The sequence below is a fragment of the Salvelinus fontinalis genome, chromosome 21, assembly GCF_029448725.1.
Source record: "Salvelinus fontinalis isolate EN_2023a chromosome 21, ASM2944872v1, whole genome shotgun sequence".
Lineage (NCBI taxonomy): Eukaryota > Metazoa > Chordata > Actinopteri > Salmoniformes > Salmonidae > Salvelinus > Salvelinus fontinalis.
The window spans coordinates 35,658,400-35,680,264 of record NC_074685.1 but is presented as its reverse complement, the minus strand read 5'-3'; the positions used below and the strand labels follow the sequence as shown (position 1 = coordinate 35,680,264).

The window sequence follows — 21,865 nt, the reverse complement described above, 5'->3', positions numbered from 1 at the left end:
ATCCCATGTGTAACTGTGTTGTTTTTGTCCCACTTCTTTGCTTTATCTTGGCCAGGTCACAGTTGTAAATGAGAACTTGTTCTCAGCTGGCCTACCTGGTTAAATAAAGGTACAATAAAACAAATATTACAGGAGCGTCTGTGACTTTGCTAACACGATCAACAGTATGTGAAGAGACATTTGTCCCTCAGCATTCAGTTTATTTGTAGCTTTACTTGATGAGACCAACTACTTGACAACAGTCTCTAGTGTAGCACAAAACAAGTCAGTTTGTGCTTACTGCTGGTATGTCTGTCTTTACAACACAGTTATAGACACAGTATATATACCCCTACTCAGCTACCTATATACAGTTGAAGTCGGAACACATTTGTGGCCTGCTGGAGGTCATTTTGCAGGGCACTGGCAGTGCACCTCCTTGCACAAAGGTGGAGGTAGCGGTCCTGTTGCTGGGTTGTTGCCCTCCTACGGCCTCCTCCACGTCTCCTGATGTACTGGCCTGTCTCCTGGTAGCGCCTCCATGCTCTGGACACTACGCTGACAGACACAGCAAACCTTTTTGCCACAGCTCGCATTGATGTGCCATCCTGGATGAACTGCACTACCTGAGCCACTTGTGTGGGTTGTAGACTCCGTCTCATGTTACCACTAGAGTGAAAGCACCGCCAGCATTCAAAAGTGACCAAAACATCAGCCAGGAAGCATAGGAAGAGAAGTGGTCTGTGGTCACCACCTGCAGAACCATTCCTTTATTGGGGGTGTCTTGTTAATTGCCTAGAATTTCCACCTTTTGTCTATTCCATTTGCACAACAGCCTGTTGAAATGTACTGTCAATCAGTGATGCTTCCTAAGTGGACAGTTTGATTTCACAGAAGTGTGATTGACTTGGAGTTACATTGTGTTGTTTAAGTGTTCCCTTTATTTTTTTGAGCAGTGTATATTTCCACACTATGAGGTTGGAATAAGACTCTGAAATTGTGGAAATTATGATAATGCCCTTTTAGTGTAAGAACTGTTTGAAAAGATTGCCTGAAATGTCAGCCTGTTTTGTTGGGATGGAGTTTTGGCCTGCCTGGTGACACCACCAGGTGGTAAATTAGTTAATAGACCAATAAGAAAGAGTGTTCTAAATCTCTCTGCCAATAACAGCTCATTTTCAGTTTCCCTCTCCACTCAGACCCCTCCCAGAGAGTCCTAGCTAAATTCTTGCTTGAGACATTTCTCTTTGCTGAGAAGGTATTTTTGTAAAAAATTGTATCATTTGAATTTAAAACAATCACAGTAAGATACTCACAGTGCCTTCGGACAGTATTCAGACCCCTTGACTTTTTCCACATGTTGTAATGTTACAGCCTTATTCCAAAATCGTTTCTTTTAAAAATTGCGATCTACACGCAATACCCCATAATGACATTGTGAAAATACATTTTTAGACATTTTTGCAACATTTTCTTTTTTAAATCCTGTTTCCATTGATCATCCTTGAGATGTTTCTACAACTTGATTGGAGTCCACCTGTGGTAAATTAAATTGATTGGACATGATTTGGAAAGGCGCACACGCCTGCCTGCCTGCCTGCCTGCCTGCCTGCCTGCCTAAGGTCCCACAGTTGACAGGGAATGTCAGAGCTGTCCGCCTGGCTAAACGGAGCAATCGGGGGAGAAGGGCCTTGGTCAGGGAGGTGACCAAGAACTCGATGGTCACTCTGACAAAGCTCTAGAGTTCCTCTGTGGAGATGGGAGAACCTTCCAGAAGGACAACCATCTCTGCAGCACTCCACCAATCAGGCCTTTATGGTAGAGTGGCCAGATGGAAGCCACTTCAAAGTAAAAGGCATATGACAGCTCGCTTGGAGTTTGCCAAAATATACCTAAAGACTCTCAGACCATGAGAAACAAGATTTGTTTACCTGCCTGACCAAGGCCCTTCTCCCCCGATCGCTCAGTTTGGCCTGGCAATCAGAACTAGGATGAGTCTTGGTGGTTCCAAACTTCTTCCATTTAAGAATGATGGTGTCACTGTGTCCTTGGGTACCTTCAATGTCTAGGAGCTCTACGAAAAATTCCTTCAACAACATGGTTAGGTTATTGGGTTCTTGGTCACCTCCCTGACCAAGGCTGCCAGGCAGCCAGCTCTATGAATTGTCTTGGTGGTTTTAATATTTTTTCCATTTAAGAATGATGGAGGCCACTGTGTTCTTGGGGACCTTCAATGCTACAGACATTTTTTGTACCCTTCCACAGATCTGTGCCTCGACACAATCCTGTCTCAGAGCTCTAAGGAAAATTCCTTCGACCTCATGGCCTGATTTTTGCTCTGACATTAACTGTCAACTGTGAGATCTTATATAGACAGGTGTGTGCCTTTCCAAATCATGTCCAATCAATTAAATTTACCGCTGGTATACTCCAATCAAGTTGTAGAAACATCTCAAGGATGACCAATGGAAACAGGATGTATCTGAGCTTAATTTCGAGTCTCATAACAAAGGGTCTACTTATGTAAATAAGGCATCTGTAAGATGGGGCCGGAGAGGATGGCAGAGGTTTTACGTGCCCCCAGCCGATTGTGTTTTTTTGTTAGCTTATTTGCGTTGTTTATAACTTATTTTTATTTGTACATAATGTTGACGCTACCGTCTCTTATGACCAAAAATAACTTCTCGACATCAGGACTGCGATTACTCACCACGGACTAGCAGAATCCTCTTTTTCCTTTAACGACTCTGACAAGCCCGACGCGAAGGATACACCGCTTGATCGGGAATAGTATCCAGAATTGAATTAGCTGTATTCCGCCATAAGCAAACAAGAAAACGCCTACCCAGAGGCGGTGCTCCTAGTAGCCGGGGACTTTAATGCAGGGAAACTTAAATCCGTTTTACCAAATTTCTGTCAGCATGTTAAATGTGAAACCAGAGGGAAAGAAACTCAAGACCACCTTTACTCCACACACAGAGACACGTACAAAGATCTCCCTCGCCCTCCATTTGGCAAATCTGACCATAGTTCTATCCTCCTGATACCTGCTTACAATCCAAATCTAAAGCAGGAAGTACCAGTGACACGCTCAATACAGAAGTGGTCAGATGACGCGGATGCTATGCTACAGGACTGTTTTGCTTGCACAGACTGGAATGTGTTCCGGGATTACTCCGATGACATTGAGAAGTACACCACATCAGTCAATGGCTTCATCAATAAGTGCATTGATGACGTCGTCCCCACAGTGACTGTACGTACATACCCCAACCAGAAGCCATGAATTACAGGCAACATCCGCACTGAGCTAAAGGCTAGAGCTGCCGCTTTCAAGGAGCGGGACTCTAACCCGGAAGCTTATAAGAAATCCCGCTATGCCCTCCGACGAACCATCAAACAGGCAAAGCATCAATACAGGATTAAGATCGAATCGTACTACACCGGCTCTGACGCTCGTTGGATGTGACAGGGCTTGCAAAACATTACAGACTGCAAAGGGAAGCACAGCCTTAGAGTTGCCCAGTGACAGGAGTCTACCAGACGAGCTAAACTACCTCTATGCTCGCTTGTTCCGGAAGACTGTGTGATCACACTCTCTGCAGCTGATGTGAGTAAGACCTTTAAACAGGTCAATATTCACAAGGCCGCAGGGCCAGACGGATTATCAGGACATGTACTGCGAGCATGCGCTGACCAACTGGCAAGTGCCTACACTGACATTTTCAACCTCTCCCTGTCCGAGTCTATAATACCAACATGTTTTAAGCAGACCACCATAGTCCCTGTGCCCAAGAACACTAAGGTAACCTGCCTAAATGACTACCGACCCATAGCACTCACATCTGTAGCCATGAAGTGCTTCGAAAGGCTTGTCATGGCTCACATCAACACCATCATAACAGAAACCCTAGACCCTCTCCAATTTGCATACCGCACAAACAGATCCACAGATGATGCAATCTCCATTGCACTCCACACTGTCCTTTCCCACCTGGACAAAAGGAACACCTATGTGAGAATGCTATTCATTGACTACAGCTCAGCGTTCAACACCATAGTGCCCTCAAAGCTCATCACTAAGCTAAGGACCCTGGGACTAAACACCTCCCTCTGCAACTGAATCCTGGACTTCCTGACGGGCTGCCCCCAGGTGGTAAGGGTAGGTAACAACACATCCGCGACACTGATCCTCAACACAGGGGGCCCTCAGGGGTGCGTGCTCAGTCCCCTGTACTCCCTGTTCACTCATGACAGCACGGCCAGGCACTCCAGCACCATCATTACATTTGCAGATGACACAACAGTGGTAGGCCTGATCACAACAACGACGAGACAGCCTATAGAGAGGAGGTCAGCGACCTGGCTGTGACTGAAATGGCATGGGTCCTCATATGCTCAAAAGGTTCTACAGCTGCACAATCGAGAGCATCCTGACTGGGTGCATTACTGTCTGGTATGGCAACTGCTCGGCCTCCGACCGCAAGGCACTACAGAGGGTAGTGCGAGCGTTCCAATACATCACTGGGGCCAAGCTTCCAGCCATCTAGTACTTCTATATCAGGCGGTTTCAGAGGAAGGCCCTACAATTGTAAAAGACTCCAGCCACCCTAGTCATAGACTGTTCTCTCTGCTACCACACGGCAAGCGGTATCGGAGCGCCAAGTCTAGGTCCAAGAGGCTTCTAAACAGCTTTTACCTCCAAGCCATAAGACTCCTGAACATCTAGTCAAATGGCTACCCAGACTATTTGCAGTGCCCCCACCCCATCTAACTCCCTCTTTTACACCACTGCTACTCCCTGTTGTCATCTATGCATAGTCATTTTAATAACTTGACCTACATGTACAGTATATACTACCTCAAATAACCGGTGCCCCTGCACATTGACTCTGTATCGGTACCCCCCTGTATATAGTCTCGCTTTTGTTATTTCACAGCTGCTCCTTATTTACTTGTTACTTTTATCTCTTTTTCTTATCTGTATTTTTTTAAACTGCATTGTACGCATTCGGCGCATGTGACTAATGTATTTTTTAAAATATTTTATTTAGTTTTTTATTTTGAATGAATTAGCAAAAATTCTAAAAACTGGTTTTCACTTTGTCCTTATTGTGTATAGATTGCTGAGTTTTTTTATTTATTTAATCCATTTCAGAATAAGGCTGTAACATAACAACATTTGGAAAAAGGGAAGGAGTCTGAATACTTTCCAAATGCACTGAAAGTTTAGATTTTTTTAAACTTTCAGCCTCACTACATTAAGGGAAATAATAATTTCTAACTAAGATATCTACATATATTTCAGGACGTTGTGATCAGAATTAATGTAAACATAACAGTTTTGAAAACATACCTAGTCCAAAACAAGGTGGTCTCTTGGCACAACTTACCCCCGGGTATGAGGTAAATTGATCATCGGGACAGGGTAAATTGAGCCACCTAGGGTTAAGTGGCAGTGTGACAGTGTGTGACACGGTTGGTAGGTCATAGTTTAATTCATGAAATGGGGGTGGCGTATATTGTATATCTTAAATGTATGCCTACATTCAGAAATAGATCTCTCTGTTAAATATCACTTCATGACAATAGGCAATTTCTCTGCATTTGAGGCCACTAATCCCATGAAGTTTATATGTTTAGCAAGCTCATACTCCATGTCATCTGATAAGAACTTGTGTGCCTCTGCTACTCTATCATAGCCTCTGTTTGAGAATCACGCAGCTTATCTGCCCTGCAGACAGGTTGCATTAAGTGGTAAAAAAATATTTAAAAATATCAGATTTCTCGCGTTGGTCTTTTTGGTGAAGAGGGCGACTCTAACGGTCTCTGGTGATCGCTTATGCGCCATGTTGAGGAGACCTATCCCTGTAGTCGCGTTCGAGGAAACTCTTTTTCATTATTTCAGCTTTAGTCAAAAAAAAATATTGATTTGCTGCAGTTTTGCCTTAATCTAAGGAATTGACTGGTAGGAATGTTGCGTTTTAGAGATTTAGGATGGTTACTATCATACCTAGGATAATGTACCTACTGAGAGGTTTGCAAAAAAATGAAATGTTTAAGCATAGCCTATCACCATTGCCTTTAAAAATAGTGAGGTCTAGGAAATTGATAGAGGAAGTGTAATGCTCTTCTGTAAACAATAAATGGGGATTAGTAGAGTTGGCATACAACACAAATTTACTCAAATCCTCTGTGACCCTCCAGACTACCAGAACATCATCAATATATCGGAGCCACAGAACAATGTTAGAAACAACCGTGTTAGATACAGCATTGTTAATGCATTTTTCTTCCCAGAAACTCAGAAACAAATTAGCATAATTTGGCGCCAGGTCTGCTGTTCCCTGGCGTGGGATGTAAAAAGAGCCAGTTTATAGATGCTACTTCGGTTAGTTTCAAAATAAAACCAGAAACGGGGCAGCAGACCTTCAGGGCATGTATCGAGATAGCGGCAAAGGGCTTCTAGGCCTCCTGCATGGGGGATGTTTGTATAAAGACTTTGAACATCCAAAATTCCAAGTAGACTATTTACATAAGTGTGTGGACACCCCTTCAAATTAGTGGATTCGGCATATTTCAGCCACTCTCATTGCTGACAGGTGTATAAAATCGAACAGGCAGTCATAAAATATCCATAGACAAACATTGGCAGTAGAATGGGCATTAATGAAGAGCTCAGTGACTTTCAAGGTGGCACCGTCATTGGATTCCAACCTTTCCAACAAGTTTTTTTGTCAAATTTCTGCCCTGCTAGAGCTGCCCTAGGTCAACTGTTCGTGCTGTTATTGTGAAGTGGAAATGTCTAGGAGCAACAAAGGCTCATCCACAAAGTGGTAGGCCACACAAGCTCACAGAATGGGAACACCGAGTGATGAAGTGCGAAGCGCGTAAAAATCATCTGTCCTCGGTTGCAACACTCACTACCGAGTTCCAAACTGCCTCTGGAAGCAAGGTCAGCACAAGATCTGTTTGTCGGGAGCTTTATGAAATGGGTTTCCATGGCCAAGCAGCCGCACACAAGCCTAAGATCATCATACGCAATGCGTATATAAATGTGAAGCTCGCCGCCATTGGGCTCTGGAGCAGTGAAAACGCGTTCTCTGTGGTGATGAATCACGCTTCACCATCTGGCAGTCGGATGGATGAATCTGGGTTTGGAGGATGCCAGGAGAACGCTACCTGTCCGAATGCTTAGTGCCAACTGTAAAGTTTGGTGGAGGAGGAATAATGATCTAGGGCTTTTTTCATGGTTCGGGCTAGGCCCCTTAGTTCCAGTGAAGGGAAATCTAAATGCTAAAGCTTACAATTACATTCTAGATGATTCTGTGCTTCCAACTTTTTGGCAACAGTTTGGGGAAGGCCCTTTCCTGTTTCAGCATGACAATGCCCCGTTCACAAAGCTAGGTCCATACAGAAATGATTTGTCGAGATCCGTGTGGAAGTACTTGACTGGGCTGCACAGAGCCCTGACCTCACCCCCATCGAACACCTTTGGGATGAGTTGGAACGCAGACTGCGAGCCAGGTTTAATCCCCCAACATCAGTGCCCAACCTCACTAATGCTCTTGTGGCTGAATGGAATGAAGTCTCCACAGCAATGTTCCAACATCTAGTGGAAAGCCTTCCCAGAAGAGTAGAGGCTGTTATAGCAGCAAAGGGGGGGACCAACTCCATATTAATGCCCATGATTTTGAAATGAGTTGTCCACATACTTTTGGTCATGTAGTGTATATCATTAGATTCAACTTTGGCATTCTCAAGGATCGCTATCACATCAGTGGTGTCGCCCAAGAATGCTGGGAAGGAAGGAACCAACTGTTTAATGAAAAAATGACAAATTGGGATAGGGGTTCCATGAGGCTATCATTACCAAAGACTTTAGGCCTCAGAGGAGGGTCAGATAGTTTCTTGTGAATCTTAGGTAGGCCATAGTAAGCTGCACATACTGGGTGAGGGGTGATAAGGAAATCAGTAATCAAACCTTGGTCTAAAGCACTGTAAATATATACAGCAATTTCACTCTAAATACAATCCGTAGGATTTGCATGTAAGGGGTCACAGAATTCTCTTTTGTTCAGATGACTCATAATGCCCTTGTGATATTGTTCATAGCTTTGCACCACAACAGTGCCCCCCTTATCAGCAGGGAGAATGACAAGATTACAGTTGTTTTGTAGACCTTTGTAGACCTTAGCACTGAGATCTTCTGCACTGAGGTTACCTTTAGAGTATTTATGCTTACTGGCATCTTCTCTAAGGTCATTTTCAACCAGGTGATTGTACATTATGTGGTAATAGAGGGGCTCCGATTAGAGAACGGTGAAAAGGTAGACTTCTTTTTGAAAGGGGTAGGAATTATTATTCCTGATTGGTTTCAATACCAGTGGTCAGCTGATTTCCAAGAACAGTGTTACTCAAGACTGAGTCAGAGGCAAATAAATGCTTTAAATGCAGTTGTCAAACTAATTTTAAGCTGCCTACTCTTAAAAGGATCAACTACATCAGTTGGGGTGAAGGAGAGGCCTTTCCTGAGCACAGACACTTACGGTTAAGCTCAGTGAATGCTCAGAAATATTTATGACCGATAGTTATTTTTCCTCTCAGACCTTCTCACATTGTAGGGAGGGGGATTTCCTCCCCCTAGTGCCCCGCCTTGTCCACAGCAGGGTTGGTTGTGGCATCGGCCAGGTGAGTTGGCCAAAATAAGTTGAGAATTACTCCATGTGTCGTCAGCGCTGCTCGCATCAGAGGATTCTCTCTCGCCGACAGATGAGTTGTTGGTGTCTTGGTTCCTCTGGGACCACGTTGGGAGAACTTGGATTGGTACCTGCATTTGGCACCATGCCAGCCTGTTCGGTTATTTTTGAAAGGTCGGAGATCGAAGTGGTGATTGTCTCTGTTAATGTGGCAAGCATGTCCGGATAGACTTAGCTTTTTATTTCCTGTTCAAGTGTAGTAGCACTCTGTCGCATTTTCTCTGTCTCTGCTTTAAGCCCCGTACACATCCTTACATATTTCAGAGTCTTGCCCTGCTACTAAATGGACAAGTGTAGTGTTTGTAATGCAAGATGGAGGAGAGCCTGTCTCTCATCAGAGATCACATTTATTTTGGGAGATTGTCAAATATATTTCTTTCAAGACAGGTGATAACATTCAGTTACTTTTTCCTCAACTTTTCTCTAACTTTACAGCAAGTCAATCTAGCTTTGCTGCAGAGCAGCTAGCTAGCTAAAAACGAGGCTAAAGGTAACACTGTAGCTATAGCGACCTCCACCTAATAATTATCACAAAAAACAAACGTCATTACCATCACAAATAACTTAAACGGAGGCAACAGTCATAATATAATTGGCTTAACAGCCAATGTGTATTATTTAACATGACTATTAAAATAGTACTCACTCATAGGAATGGGTAGGTTGCTAGCTATCCCATAAAGTCATCGCCATAAACCACATCGAGTATTTTTATCTTCTTCTGTGGTTTGGTAACTTCTTCGACGGACTCTGGCTGGACTGAAGAAGACCAAAGTTTGGAAAATTCTGCAGTGTCCATCTCGCAATGGAGCCTTTAACCGTAAGGGGAGTGCTTATGGGAAATGTGAACAAGGCTTTAGTGTTTTCAATGGCAAACAACATGAGATATAGAGAGCATTTGTTCAAAATATTCTCCCATCTGCATAAAGTTACTGTCCTCTAAGCCAAAAGCGAGGGCCTGGTTAATTCTAAAATACTGTACACTTCTCCCTCCAATACTCTGATAGAGAAATAGAATTCAATAGTTGGTGTCTCTTTCTTCCTCTCTCCTTCCAAGTCTCTGTTTAATTTGTCAATGTCAATATTGGCTTTTCGACTACCTCGACAAGATCTTGGAAAAGTGAATGTGGAAGAATAATGTTCGGTCCCTGCTCTTCCAAATTAGAAAGAGTAACAGATCTTGCAGACGTCTTTGTACTTATTTCGGCAGACGTGCTCACTGTAAAAATCGCTTTTTAGACACCTGCATTTAATGTATTTATTTGCCTCTGACTCAGTCTTAAGTCACAGTGACACTGTTCTTGGAAATCAGGTGAATACTGGTATTGAAGCCAATCAGGGTGTAACGCTTGTTCTCCTCCTCTTCGTCCGAAGAGGAGGAGTAGGGATCCGACCAAAATGCAGCGGGTTTTGAGAACATAATGAATTTATTCAACCACGAAGACGAACACGAAACAACACTTGCAATAATTACAAAATAACAAAACGAACGAAGACAGACCTGAAATAGAGTACTTACATAAAACACGAAGAACGCACGAACAGGTAATGACTACAAACAAAACGCTACAGTCCCGTGTGGTACGAACATACAATACAGACACGGAAGACAACCACCCACAAACAAACAGTGTGAACACCCTACCTTTATATGGTTCCCAATCAGAGGAAACGACAAACACCTGTCTCTGATTGAGAACCATATAAGGCTAATTACCAATGGCCTAAACATAGAAACACAAAACATAGAATGCCCACCCCAACTCACGCCCTGACCAACTAAACACATACAAAAATAACAGACAACAGGTCAGGAACGTGACACAGGGAGTGAGAATTCTTACCCCTTTCGAAAAGAAGTCTACCCTTTGAACATTCTCTAATCGGAGCCCTTCTATTACCACATACTGTACAATCACCTGGTTGAAAACGACCTTAGAGAAGTTGCCAGTAAGCATAAATACTCTTAAGGTAACCTCAGGGCAGAAGAGGTTGTAGCACTCAAAGGTCTACAAAACAACGATTATCTTGTAGTTTTCCCTGCTGATAAAAGGGGCGCTGTTGCAGTACAAAGCTATTAACAGTATCACAAGGACATTATGAGTCATCTGAACAATAGAGAATTCTATGACCCCTTACGTGCAAACTCTATGGATTGTATTAACAGTGAAATTGATGCATATATTATTAACAGTCCTTTCTGCTAAGGTTGGATTACTGATTTCCTCATCACCCTTCACCCAGTATGTGCAACTATCTGACACTCCTCTGAGGCCTAAAGTCTCTGGTAATGATAGCCTTACAGAACCCCTATCCCAATTTGTCGATTTTTTTCATACTAATCCCCATTTATCATTTACAGAAGAGCATTGCACTTCCTCTGTCAATTTCCTCGACCAAGCTATTTTTAAAAGCGACAGTGATATGCTTGAAACTACTCGTTTTCACAAATCTTGCAGTTAGAACATGCTCCTAAGGCATGATAGTAATCATCCTCATGCCCGATATCCACCAGATGCATAGGCGTTTTGCCAGATGTCTAGCCCACATTTTCTGTACTTGACGCACCTGCTTTGCTTTTCAACTAGCTACAAGCTAGCTAATTGGAGTCTGTGTGTACTTCCAATTGTACCACTGCATGGTAACGTAAAGCACAACTTAAAATATTAAACACAGAACGCACTGTAGCCTAGTGTGGAACCCCCAATGTAGCGTTCCCAACTGCTCCATTAACAATGAATGACTTCTTAAGCCTTCTTTAAGACTTCTTAAACTCAAAGAGTTTCATGCATCCGGTGGATATGAGGCGTAAACCTCTAAAACATTAAAATTCCTTCTGGTCAATTCCTACTGCAGAAAATCAATTGATTTTGAGACTAAAGCTGTTGTTAACATGCTCAAATGCCCATTTGGGCTTGTTTGCATTGGTCAGAGGAAACGCACACTCAATTATAAATAGCTGAACACAAAACAGCTAACCACACCACAAATATGTACTATGCGATTGCGCAGCACTATATGAATGCCAATCATGGCCTGGGAAGCAACTTTCACTGGGGATGGGGGTCATACAATGTGAGACAAAAATCGGCCCCGGGGTACTTTAGGACCATGCGGACGCCTCAGAGCGGTCGGTCGGGTAAGCTGTTTGGAGTTCCAGCTTGCTGGAATGAGTAGGTGTGTCCAAACTTTTGACTGGTACTGTATATATAATTCATTCTCACAACTATCTACGCGCTCTCATCCTCTCAACTTTTCTCTTCGCTTGTGTGCGTCAGTGCATAACAAATCAGCTGTCTGTGAACAGGTGAAAAAAACGTACCTTGACTTGGAAGAGTTTCACTGTTGGATAGCCAGCTAGCTAACATATCATCCTTTTGACCCTGTCACACCCTGATCTGTTTCACCTCTCTTTGTGCATGTCTGCACCCCTCTAAAGATGTCGCGCATCTTCCCCATTATCCCAAGTGTATTTATACCTGTGTTCTCTGTCTGTTGCCAGTTCGTTTTGTTTCGTCAAGCCGACCAGCAGTTTCCTTTGCTCCTGTTGTTTTCTAGTTCATGTTTTCTAGTTTTCCCGGTTTTGACCATTCCGCCTGCCCTGACCCTGAACATGCCTGCCATTCTGTACCCTGTCAAACCACCCTGGATTTCTGACCTCTGCCTGCCCTGACATTGCCTGCCGTTCTGTACCTTTCAGACTCTGCTCTGGATTACTGACCTCTGCCTGCACTTGACCTGTTGTTTGCCTGCCCCCCCTCCTCGGTTTTGTATTGAAGTCAATGTACACAGAGGAGGACAGAAGCTAGCTACACCATGGTGCTAGTGTGTTTTAATCAAGTATTTGGTGACTTGAATATATTTAGTATAGTTTTATCTAAAAAGGATAACTTTTTAAATGTTTCACTATGTTTATTTTTATGAAATTCACTGAGGAGGATGGTCCTCCCCTTTCTCTTCTGAGCAGCCTCCACTGTTATAGGTCTACAGGCTGGCCCTATTCGGATGGAACTAGTATTACTAAAGAAATTGGTTAAGTAATTAACAAAGCATGTGGGTTATTGCAGGAGACGATTCAAATGGGATTCGTTTTTCCAAACAGCCCCCTGTAATTCTATAATTTTTTTCATTCAATTGACTCTGTTGAGGGAATCTTGGACTGGAGGTTTTTATTCTCTGCGTGAAGATATTTCAACTGTCTAGACGATAATAGACTACACCGATAACTCTTGCTTGGCTGCTAAATATATAGGTGTCCCCATAATACTTCAATTGAGGAAGTGTGATCATCATTATTTTAGCAATCCATGGTAGACTTCACTCCAAATAAAAATGCCCACCACCCTGATGATTTGAGATGCTGAACAGTATTTGCTCTTGAGATGCATTTAACGGTTTATGGATAAGAAAATGAACTTGCCATTGTCAAAAAGTTTAATTCAGTCGGGAATCGGCGATGCCAAGCATTGTGATCTATTGCCTCGGATATCAACAGCCAGGGTTTCATTAAATAAGCCATAGGCACAATAATTTGTATTGCACATTTAGGCCTAATTAAACCGACGCATTAAGTGATGCTCAACTTCAATTCACTGGCACAATGTAGAATAGCTTAGCCATAGTCATTGGTAGTGAAAGGGGTTCACCTAGGGGTCATGATAGGGGCTGTACCAAATGTTTGATATATTATAATAATTGATTATGCTTATGTTGTATTAATAGAAGGGGGGGTTATAAGACCCTGCCCTCCTTACATTTATAGGGTCCTAGACTACAGATGAACAATATATATTCATTATAGAGGTTTAGTATTGTTCCACAGTTGTTTTCTGGTCTCTTTGCCTCTTATAAAGAGACCCCTCTGAAGTCGGTTTCTCTCCTTGTTCAGGCGGCGTTCGGCAGTCGACGTCACCGTTCTTCCAGCCATCGCCGATCCAACTTTCATTTTCCATTTGTTTTGTCTTGTTTTCCCACACAACTGGTGTACATTCCCTCATTACGTGACGTGTATATAACCCTCTGTTCCCCCCCATGTCTGTGTGTGGAATTGTTTGTTGTAAAGTGTTTGTGCATTTCCAACTGGTTTGCGACAGGTTATTTTAACCCATATTTTGTTGTTTCTGGGTGCAGTTTTTTTTGCCTAAATAAACTGCTCCGGTCTGCTGTCCAGCGCCTGACTTCCCTGCAGCTAGTTACGCACCTCTTACAGCTTTATAACAGGAATATAGCCTACCTGGCTAGCATGAAACGTAAGTCCTCTTTACATTTAAGTGCATAGATGACATGTATTTTTCCCTTGTTCTGAAACCGGTGCATGATTGTCCATTCTAAATCAAAACAAATTTCTCACGTATTATTTAGTATATGTAAAGACAAGATTAAATCAAGAATAGTCTGATGGATGACAATATTAGCCTATCACTTGTCAATGATATATTATCATTTGTAAGTGATGCCCAGGCAAGTAAGGCAAGAAACAGTGCGTGACTTTTTCTTGTGTCGTATTCACATCATAGTCTCACACCTCATGTAGCCTAGTCTATAGGCCTATATGTTTTTGATAAAGTTTATATCACAACTAAGTGGCCAGATAATTACTTAAAATGAAGAACATTAATCTGCTTTACAACCGGTCCAGAGCCTAACTTGCATCCTTAGGCGGCGCGTGAGTTTTGAGTTTTGAGGAAGATCATTTTCACAATAAGAATGCACCTTTATATAAAGCAAAACATGCAAAATAGCATTTGTGGTCACTTTTGACAATGGTGTTTTCCCACTAATTGATTGCATTTAGGAACATTCGCACATAGCCTACTGCCGTGTGTGCATTGCTGCGTTTATAATGTGAAAAAAAGCCTAATCGTTTATGAGAATTTTAAGCTAAACATTCTGATCTGTTGCATCAGCCTCATTGCTTTTGAAATGTTTTTTGATGCGAGTGGTTGTATTAATTTGGGTTTCAAATATTTCGTTCTCACACGAAAGGACAAGTTGACCAATAGAATAGGTCAACTTTGTACTATGGGGGTTAGTAGATTGACATAGGCTAGTGCTTTTGCTGTTTGTTAGGCCAACTCATCTTGTTGGCTGACGAAAAGTAAATGTGGACAGTTTTTCTAACATCTTCAATATGCACCTCGGGAACTCGATAAGAAGGACCCAATCAGTTGAGTCCCGGATGTGACTGTCAGATATCTGTGAGAAGAATCTGATCACGTGAGAAGAATCTGATCACGTGAGAAGCATTGGTTAATACGAATTTAGATATCTGAGAGCCATATGAGTGAGAGGTGCTTTGGAACATGCAACTGGAAGAAGAGAATTATACATATTATATTCAGCCCAAGGGCACTACGACATGGATTTCTTTAGGGGGCGTTATGGCCACACTAGGAGGATGCCGCCAGGATATTCGAGGCATTATCAAGTGCTTGTCAAATTGTGAATGAGAGACTGATGAAGTGTGTGCAGCCTGTACACAAAACAAAGCAGAGCGCATGCCTTTAATGCAACTTTTTTCAAATCATCATTAGTCGCATCATGCGGCCTTAGAATGTATAAAACATCTAAACATATAGCCCAACGTTTGTATCACAACTACAGTTTCAGAAATAACTCTAAATTAAGCATATAGGAGGACCTGTTTCTTTGTTAACCACTCAACACAGAATAGCCACACTCCCTGAGAAATTGTTTGGAGAAACATCCTTCCTATTTTATTCAGCTATGTTCAATTGAATTCTTCATGTGTGTGTGTGTGTGTGTGTGTGTGTGTGTGTGTGTGTGTGTGTGTGTGTGTGTGTGTGTGTGTGTGTGTGTGTGTGTGTCTGCCCTATCAGTAACCACATAGATTCAGCAGCTGCCCAAGAAGAGAAACCCTCCCTCCCCTTTCCTGTGTGATTGTATTTGGTTGACAGGCAGTTTTTCCTAAAGCTGACAAGGCAAAAGTGACATTACACAATAGGTATTTCTTTAGAAACAGTGTATTGATTACTGTGTTTTCTGTGGGTTTTGATTCAGTGGTTTTAATAATTTAAATGGTTACATAAATGTGTTGTAAGTTATTCTGTATGAGCTAAAAAAAAAAAATACAAAACAATATTATCAATGTTTAAATAGAAAACAAAAGGAGAATGTGCAGAAGAGGTAGAAAAACACTGACAGGCTTGTAAGACACCTTTCAAATGAAATTGGAATGATTATTTACACAAATAACTGATTTACAAGCAAATCAGAACTTTCTTGACACAGCAGGTTACCACACAATAATTAATTAGTATCTAAAGAATGCAGATAATCTTATTTGAGCTAGATAAATGTAGGTTAATTTGTTCATTCTCTCAACTTCAGGCTATTATTTGAATCTATCATATTAGGACATGGTTGAACAAAAACTGAAGCTGCTGTATGCTTCACAGAGCAGGAATATATGTGGCGTTTGTTGTTGGCCACTCAGTTTCAGGTACTAGACTTTATGTAACCTTTCTTCCCAAATTCATGTCATTACTGTTTAATGAACATGTTTTGCATTTTTTTCTGGTAATTTATTTGTCGTTGCTGTATGAGCATCAGCGTGCCATGCGCTAATCTCCTCGGCGCCAGCACATGATGAGAGAACTGTTACAAAGTAACCGAAAATGAAAAAATGTTAAGGGAAACTGATTCAATGTTACAATGTATCTTTTTACCCTTTTGTTTCCCAGTAATCTAACAATCTCGCTGAGAGATGTTTAATCAAATTTGATATTTTCATCTTTTGGGGAGTTGATGGAAACGGTCACGTGGGCAGGAATCACATGCTGGGCTATTTACACCGGGCGGGACATGCGATCTTTTAAATGATCTTTCAGCGGGCCGGCAGTGTGATATACGGTCCCCTTTCAGCCAATCACAAGCCAGCCCCCCCATTATACGACATATAGCTGGCTGTATAAAGTGTCGTGTCTAGGACACTGACTACACAATCACAGCAGCAGAAATCATCACCCTGCAACTGCAAATTGACGGGAAAAAGTAAGTACGGTTTTCGGTCATGTTGTTTGTACAGTGTTAGGTCTTGGGTTATGGACATTTACCAGGGGCATTTGCTCTTTGATTTGATTGATACAGAAAGACAACATTAGTCTACCGTTTCTGATGTTGCTTTTTCTTCCGGCTGTTACCAAACATTCCCTCGAATATTTCTGGACATCACATAAAATAATTTATATCAATTTATTTAATTTGGAATACCGGTAGTGTAGTATCCTAATTCCATATGTTTATTTTTTTTTTCTTGTGTTGAGCGGAAGGTAGGTAGGAAGGTTTTTGTTTTGTTCTTACAAACCACATTTCCATCCAACGGTGGTATAGCAAGTAAAGTACATGTCGGATAAAAGTAATGACACACCTGGTGGAAACAATTTTTCAGTTAACTTTCCAAATGTCGACAACACAAAATACGCTAGACAATGTAGTTTTTTTGTGTCAGTAAAATGAATTATGCGATTGTTGGTGAATATAATAACCATCATATCGAAGTAAACTTGGAGTAGTAGTGTGGACCTCCCTCTACCACTCGTTGGGAAAGCATGCAGTTTATTAGGCTGCAGATTAAATCAATTATGATGAATTCACTTCACAGAATGGTGAAAGTGCAAGGTGACGTGTTTGTGAACCCCAGGTTGAATTAAAACAATAGCTGCTGATGACTTCACAAGTGCTTTATTGGCATAAATATTACAATTGATGACTTATAAAGGATGGCTAAATGTCATTGTCTCTGTTAAAGCTACCCTTTGAAATGACTTCATACTAACAGGAAATTAAAAAAATAATAATTAAATTGAGATTTCTCAATCATTCACACGATACCACATCGGTAGTAGTCAGTGACATATGAAAGTGACATGTCAAAGTTTTAAAACACTGGATGGGAGACCAAATGGATAGCTGTAGATCAACTCTCCAGTAGGAAGTGCTGCCCAGACTTTTTGTTGTTGTATATAACGTCGAAGATCTGCCGTTGTTTCAAAGGTACAAATTCAACATTTTATACTATATTGCTTCTTTACACTGAAAATACAAGGCTGACTGAGCTCTGCTCTCTCTCTCCACAGCTGTTTGACCATGATGTCCCTGTACTTGGCAGTGTTGGTGCTCTGTATGAGTGCTGTGTATGCGGCCCCTATGTTTGACTCTCAGTTGGAGGGCCACTGGCACTTGTGGAAGAACTGGCACAGCAAGAACTACCACGATGTGGGTGTTTAAGCACAAGTAGAGGAGCACATCCTCATAGGAACCCCTCAGTAGTTCCCAAAGAGTGGAGGCTGGTGGGATGAGCTATAGGAGGATGGGCTCATTGTAAAGGCTGGAATGGAATTATTGGAATGGTATCAAACATTTGGAAACCACGTTTGACTCAGTTCCGTTACAGCCAGTACAATGAGCCTGTCCTCCTATGACTCCTCACACCATCCTCCACTGCTCTCAACAGGGGGCTCAAATTGATCAATTGGTGCATACATGTTGCTGTAAACTACACCTAATGCAGTATATCATTAATTGCATGGATTGTGCCCATAGTTCTGGGATAGTATATGATTGTGTATATTTTCTGACAGTTTTTCACTCATTGTTACAGAGCGAGGAGGGCTGGAGGAGGATGGTTTGGGAGAAGAACCTGAAGAAGATTGAGATGCACAACCTGGAACACTCTATGGGAAAACACTCCTACCGTCTGGGCATGAACCACTTTGGTGACATGGTAAGAAGAATCACCTTGCTGAGCAGTGCTTGACATGGATGAAATGGGTGCCGGTACTCATTCTGGGGGCCTGTACTGTATATATTTATATCCAGGAACTCTGCAGGACTTGAGCTAATATTCTATGAGGTGCAGGGACTCAAGCAGTAGAAAGTTTGAGGTGCCGCTATCAGTTCCAGTGAGCTTCTGTCCAAGTCTGTTGCTGACACATTTTACTGTGGAGCAGGAGGTACTTCTCAGCAGCTCTTTCCCATACTTTCCCATACTGTGTGTGTGCTATAGCTGGATCTTTTTGTTGTCATGCCATAGATTTGCTGAAGAACATACAGTATGAACTATTTCACAGGCACTTTGACAACACACAGGTATCAGCGTTGACAATGAAGGCAGGAATGTATTCAGACTCGCAGGTTAGGTTTCTTTAACTATCAAGCAGCAATGGAATAGTTATCCTGAGAAGGGAATTGAAACTTACTTATAGTCTTTTAAAGATGCACACAATATTTATTGCTAAGTGCACAACTTTTAAAACAGTTAGATTTCCCATTCAGATGGTAAATTACAAACCACATCTGGCCATGGAAGACATTACGTTTCAACGTGTTTTGACTTCTTCCTCCCTAGACCAACGAAGAGTTCGGGCAGCTCATGAACGGCTACAAGCAGACAACTGAGAGGAAGTGCAAGGACTCTCTGTTCATGGAACCCAATTACCTGCAGGCCCCTGAAGCTGTGGACTGGAGAGAGAAGGGCTACGTCACTCCCATCAAGAACCAGGTGAGACCAGAATCACTCATGAGTCATGACTCATATCCACACACTGCTGTGTCACTAAGTAAGGTTTTACTTCCAGAAAACTGTCTGGCTTGTTTGCGTGCTGTTTACCATGATTGTAATTTACAGTATACAGAAGGTGGCAAATTGCAAAGATATATTTTTTATGTATTTATTACTTGTGTAATATGCACATGTCAGTGTGTTCTGACATGAAAAAGTAACAAGGTGTTTAACAATCTTTCCCCCAGGGCGCATGTGGGTCTTGCTGGGCGTTCAGTTCCACCGGGGCCATAGAGGGCCAGGAATTCAGGAAGACTGGCAATCTGGTGTCTCTGAGTGAACAGAACCTGATGGACTGCTCCAGACCCCAGGGCAACGAGGGCTGTAATGGAGGTCTCATGAACCTGGCGTTCCAGTATGTGAAGGACAACGGTGGCCTGGACACAGAGGCGTCCTACCCCTATGTGGGCAAGGTAAGGCCCTGTGTTCTGTTAGTCTGAATTCAAATGTAATGGCGTATGAAGATGCATTTATTAAAAGTAAGGCCCTGTTCTTTTAGCCTGGTCCCAGATCATGCATTTCGCTGTAGAACTGGAATGACTTACAACTTCAACTTTGAAAAATAAACTAGTTTCCACTTCATTACAGTGGGATTGTCTCCAAGAATGACTGACTTGTTTGAATATTTGAAATATGTAGTTTTTTTACTAATCATGGCCATTGGTCTTCTCTGGTAACTCAGGATGATGATGTTTGTCACTACCGACCAGAGTTCAGTGCTGTCAATGAAACCGGCTTCGTGGGTATCCCCAGTGGCAAGGAGCACGCTCTGATGAGTGCTGTGGCGTCTGTCGGCCCCATCTCTGTCGCCATCGACGCCAGCCACGAATCCTTCCAGTTCTACCAGTCTGGTGAGTAGCAGTTAGCGGTGCAACTTAAATTATGTTTAACATTATTTGCAAGGATTGGATTCCCTACCTACTATTTTTGAGTAGCAGTGATCTGTACTGGTCTACTGTCCTGTTCACCGTGTACAAATGGTGTTGTCTTTGAAGTAAATTGTGACCAATTTTTCTATGTTTTGCTAACTAGATACTAGCTAAGTAACCAACTATTAGGTTTGAGATCAGGTGGTTTTACATACTGAGGTAAACCCAGCATCTTAGCCTACTAATTTAACTATGTCCTCTCCCCGTAGGGATCTACTATGAGGAGAAGTGCAGCAGTGAGGAGCTCGACCATGGAGTTCTGGTGGTGGGATATGGTTTTGAAGGAGAGGATGTAGATGGCAATAAATTCTGGATTGTCAAGAACAGGTACAGTACATAGTATCTTCCTAGGATGTTTTTGTTTGTTACGTCACCACTACGGGATTGGTTGATTTCCTCATCGGGGAATATGCATCTCTACATTGCCTTTATTTGAATACAGTGTTGGTGTTGTCCTGATACTATGGTCTAAGTCATACATTTCTCTAAAGCAGCAGTTAATCTCTATAATTTCCTACTAACTAGAACTGTGGGACTAACATGTTTTGTCTCTTCCTCAGCTGGACCGAGAAATGGGGAGACAAAGGCTACATCTACATGGCCAAAGACAGGAAGAACCACTGTGGCATCGCCACGGCAGCCATTTACCCACTGGTCTAGTGTTCTGTAAGTTCTCGAACACTAGACCCAGAGTTTTAGTTTTAGAGATGTTTGACGAACGTTCTGAAAAAAGGGCCATGACGACTGCAGTGCTGCCTTAACTAAGTCTGTGAAATGCGCGAGAGAAACCTGCTGCATGGGTTTTAAAGAAACACTGTTTTAGGGAAATTATGAAATTCGACGTATTTTGTTTTATTCTTGATTTTATGTGTGTCGGTGCGATTGTGTGTATAGTTCTATTTGAGCTAAGCATTCAGTTTATTTGTAACTTTACTTGATGAGACCAGCTAGACTACATTCTATAGCACATAACATGTCCGTTTGTGCTTATTGTTTGTGTTTACAACACTGTTGTAGACACAGGATATATTCCTGAGGTACAGTTGATAATACAGTCTATTTTTAACTGGAGCGTTCTGTGTGGAGCTGAGAGCAACAACCACTGAATGATAAGACATTGAGGAAGACTAGAGCTCTGACTTGACTGAGTTTGTTTCTGGAAGGGAGAAACAGAGAACGGTACACCTGGGTTTGTTTCCTCCACTTCTTTTTATCTGCAGCTAGTGTTTGAGGTAAGGCATTGAATGGTAATGCCTAGACAAGAGCCCAGTGACGTAGAGACTGATATGCCTCAGGGTGGTGAGAGGAGTTGTATAACATTCTAACACACACATGTAGATGACTTCAAATTGTGTTTAATAATAATAAACTACATCAATCTGACTCCATTATCATGTGACTAACGGCTATAGATGATACATGTATACTGGTGAATCTAGCCAGCTTGTGAGTCTACACATTATCACTCAGATGCTATAATTACATTTGTTCTAAGATAACTGATTATTAAGAAGTTTATGTGCTGTCTATAGCACCCATAGTCCCAGCTTTAATTTATCTAGTTGATCTTAGACCAAGATGTAAAGTACCTATGTGTATAGTGTACATAACATTTA

General features: G+C 42.1%; 1 protein-coding gene across 1 annotated transcript; it reads left to right on the top strand.

Moving 5' to 3' along the window:
* Nucleotides 1-16,655: 16,655 nt before the first annotated feature.
* On the top strand, nt 16,656-21,632 carry LOC129818794 (procathepsin L-like). Its single transcript, XM_055875032.1, has 8 exons — nt 16,656-16,751; nt 17,837-17,975; nt 18,361-18,483; nt 19,108-19,260; nt 19,509-19,733; nt 20,003-20,171; nt 20,459-20,576; nt 20,810-21,632. The coding sequence occupies exons 2-8, from the start codon at nt 17,847-17,849 to the stop codon at nt 20,907-20,909; spliced, it is 1,017 nt and encodes a 338-aa protein (XP_055731007.1). The 5' UTR covers nt 16,656-16,751; nt 17,837-17,846; the 3' UTR covers nt 20,910-21,632.
* Nucleotides 21,633-21,865: the final 233 nt, after the last annotated feature.

What these genes read in the sequence shown, in the direction of transcription:
- LOC129818794 (XM_055875032.1), top strand. Translation starts at nt 17,847, where the DNA reads ATGATGTCCCTGTACTTGGCAGTGTTGGTGCTCTGTATGAGTGCTGTG. An exon ending in ACAGCAAGAACTACCACGAT is followed by an intron (nt 17,976 to 18,360) that starts GTGGGTGTTTAA and finishes TCATTGTTACAG; the next exon opens with AGCGAGGAGGGCTGGAGGAG. An exon ending in TCACTCCCATCAAGAACCAG is followed by an intron (nt 19,261 to 19,508) that starts GTGAGACCAGAA and finishes TCTTTCCCCCAG; the next exon opens with GGCGCATGTGGGTCTTGCTG.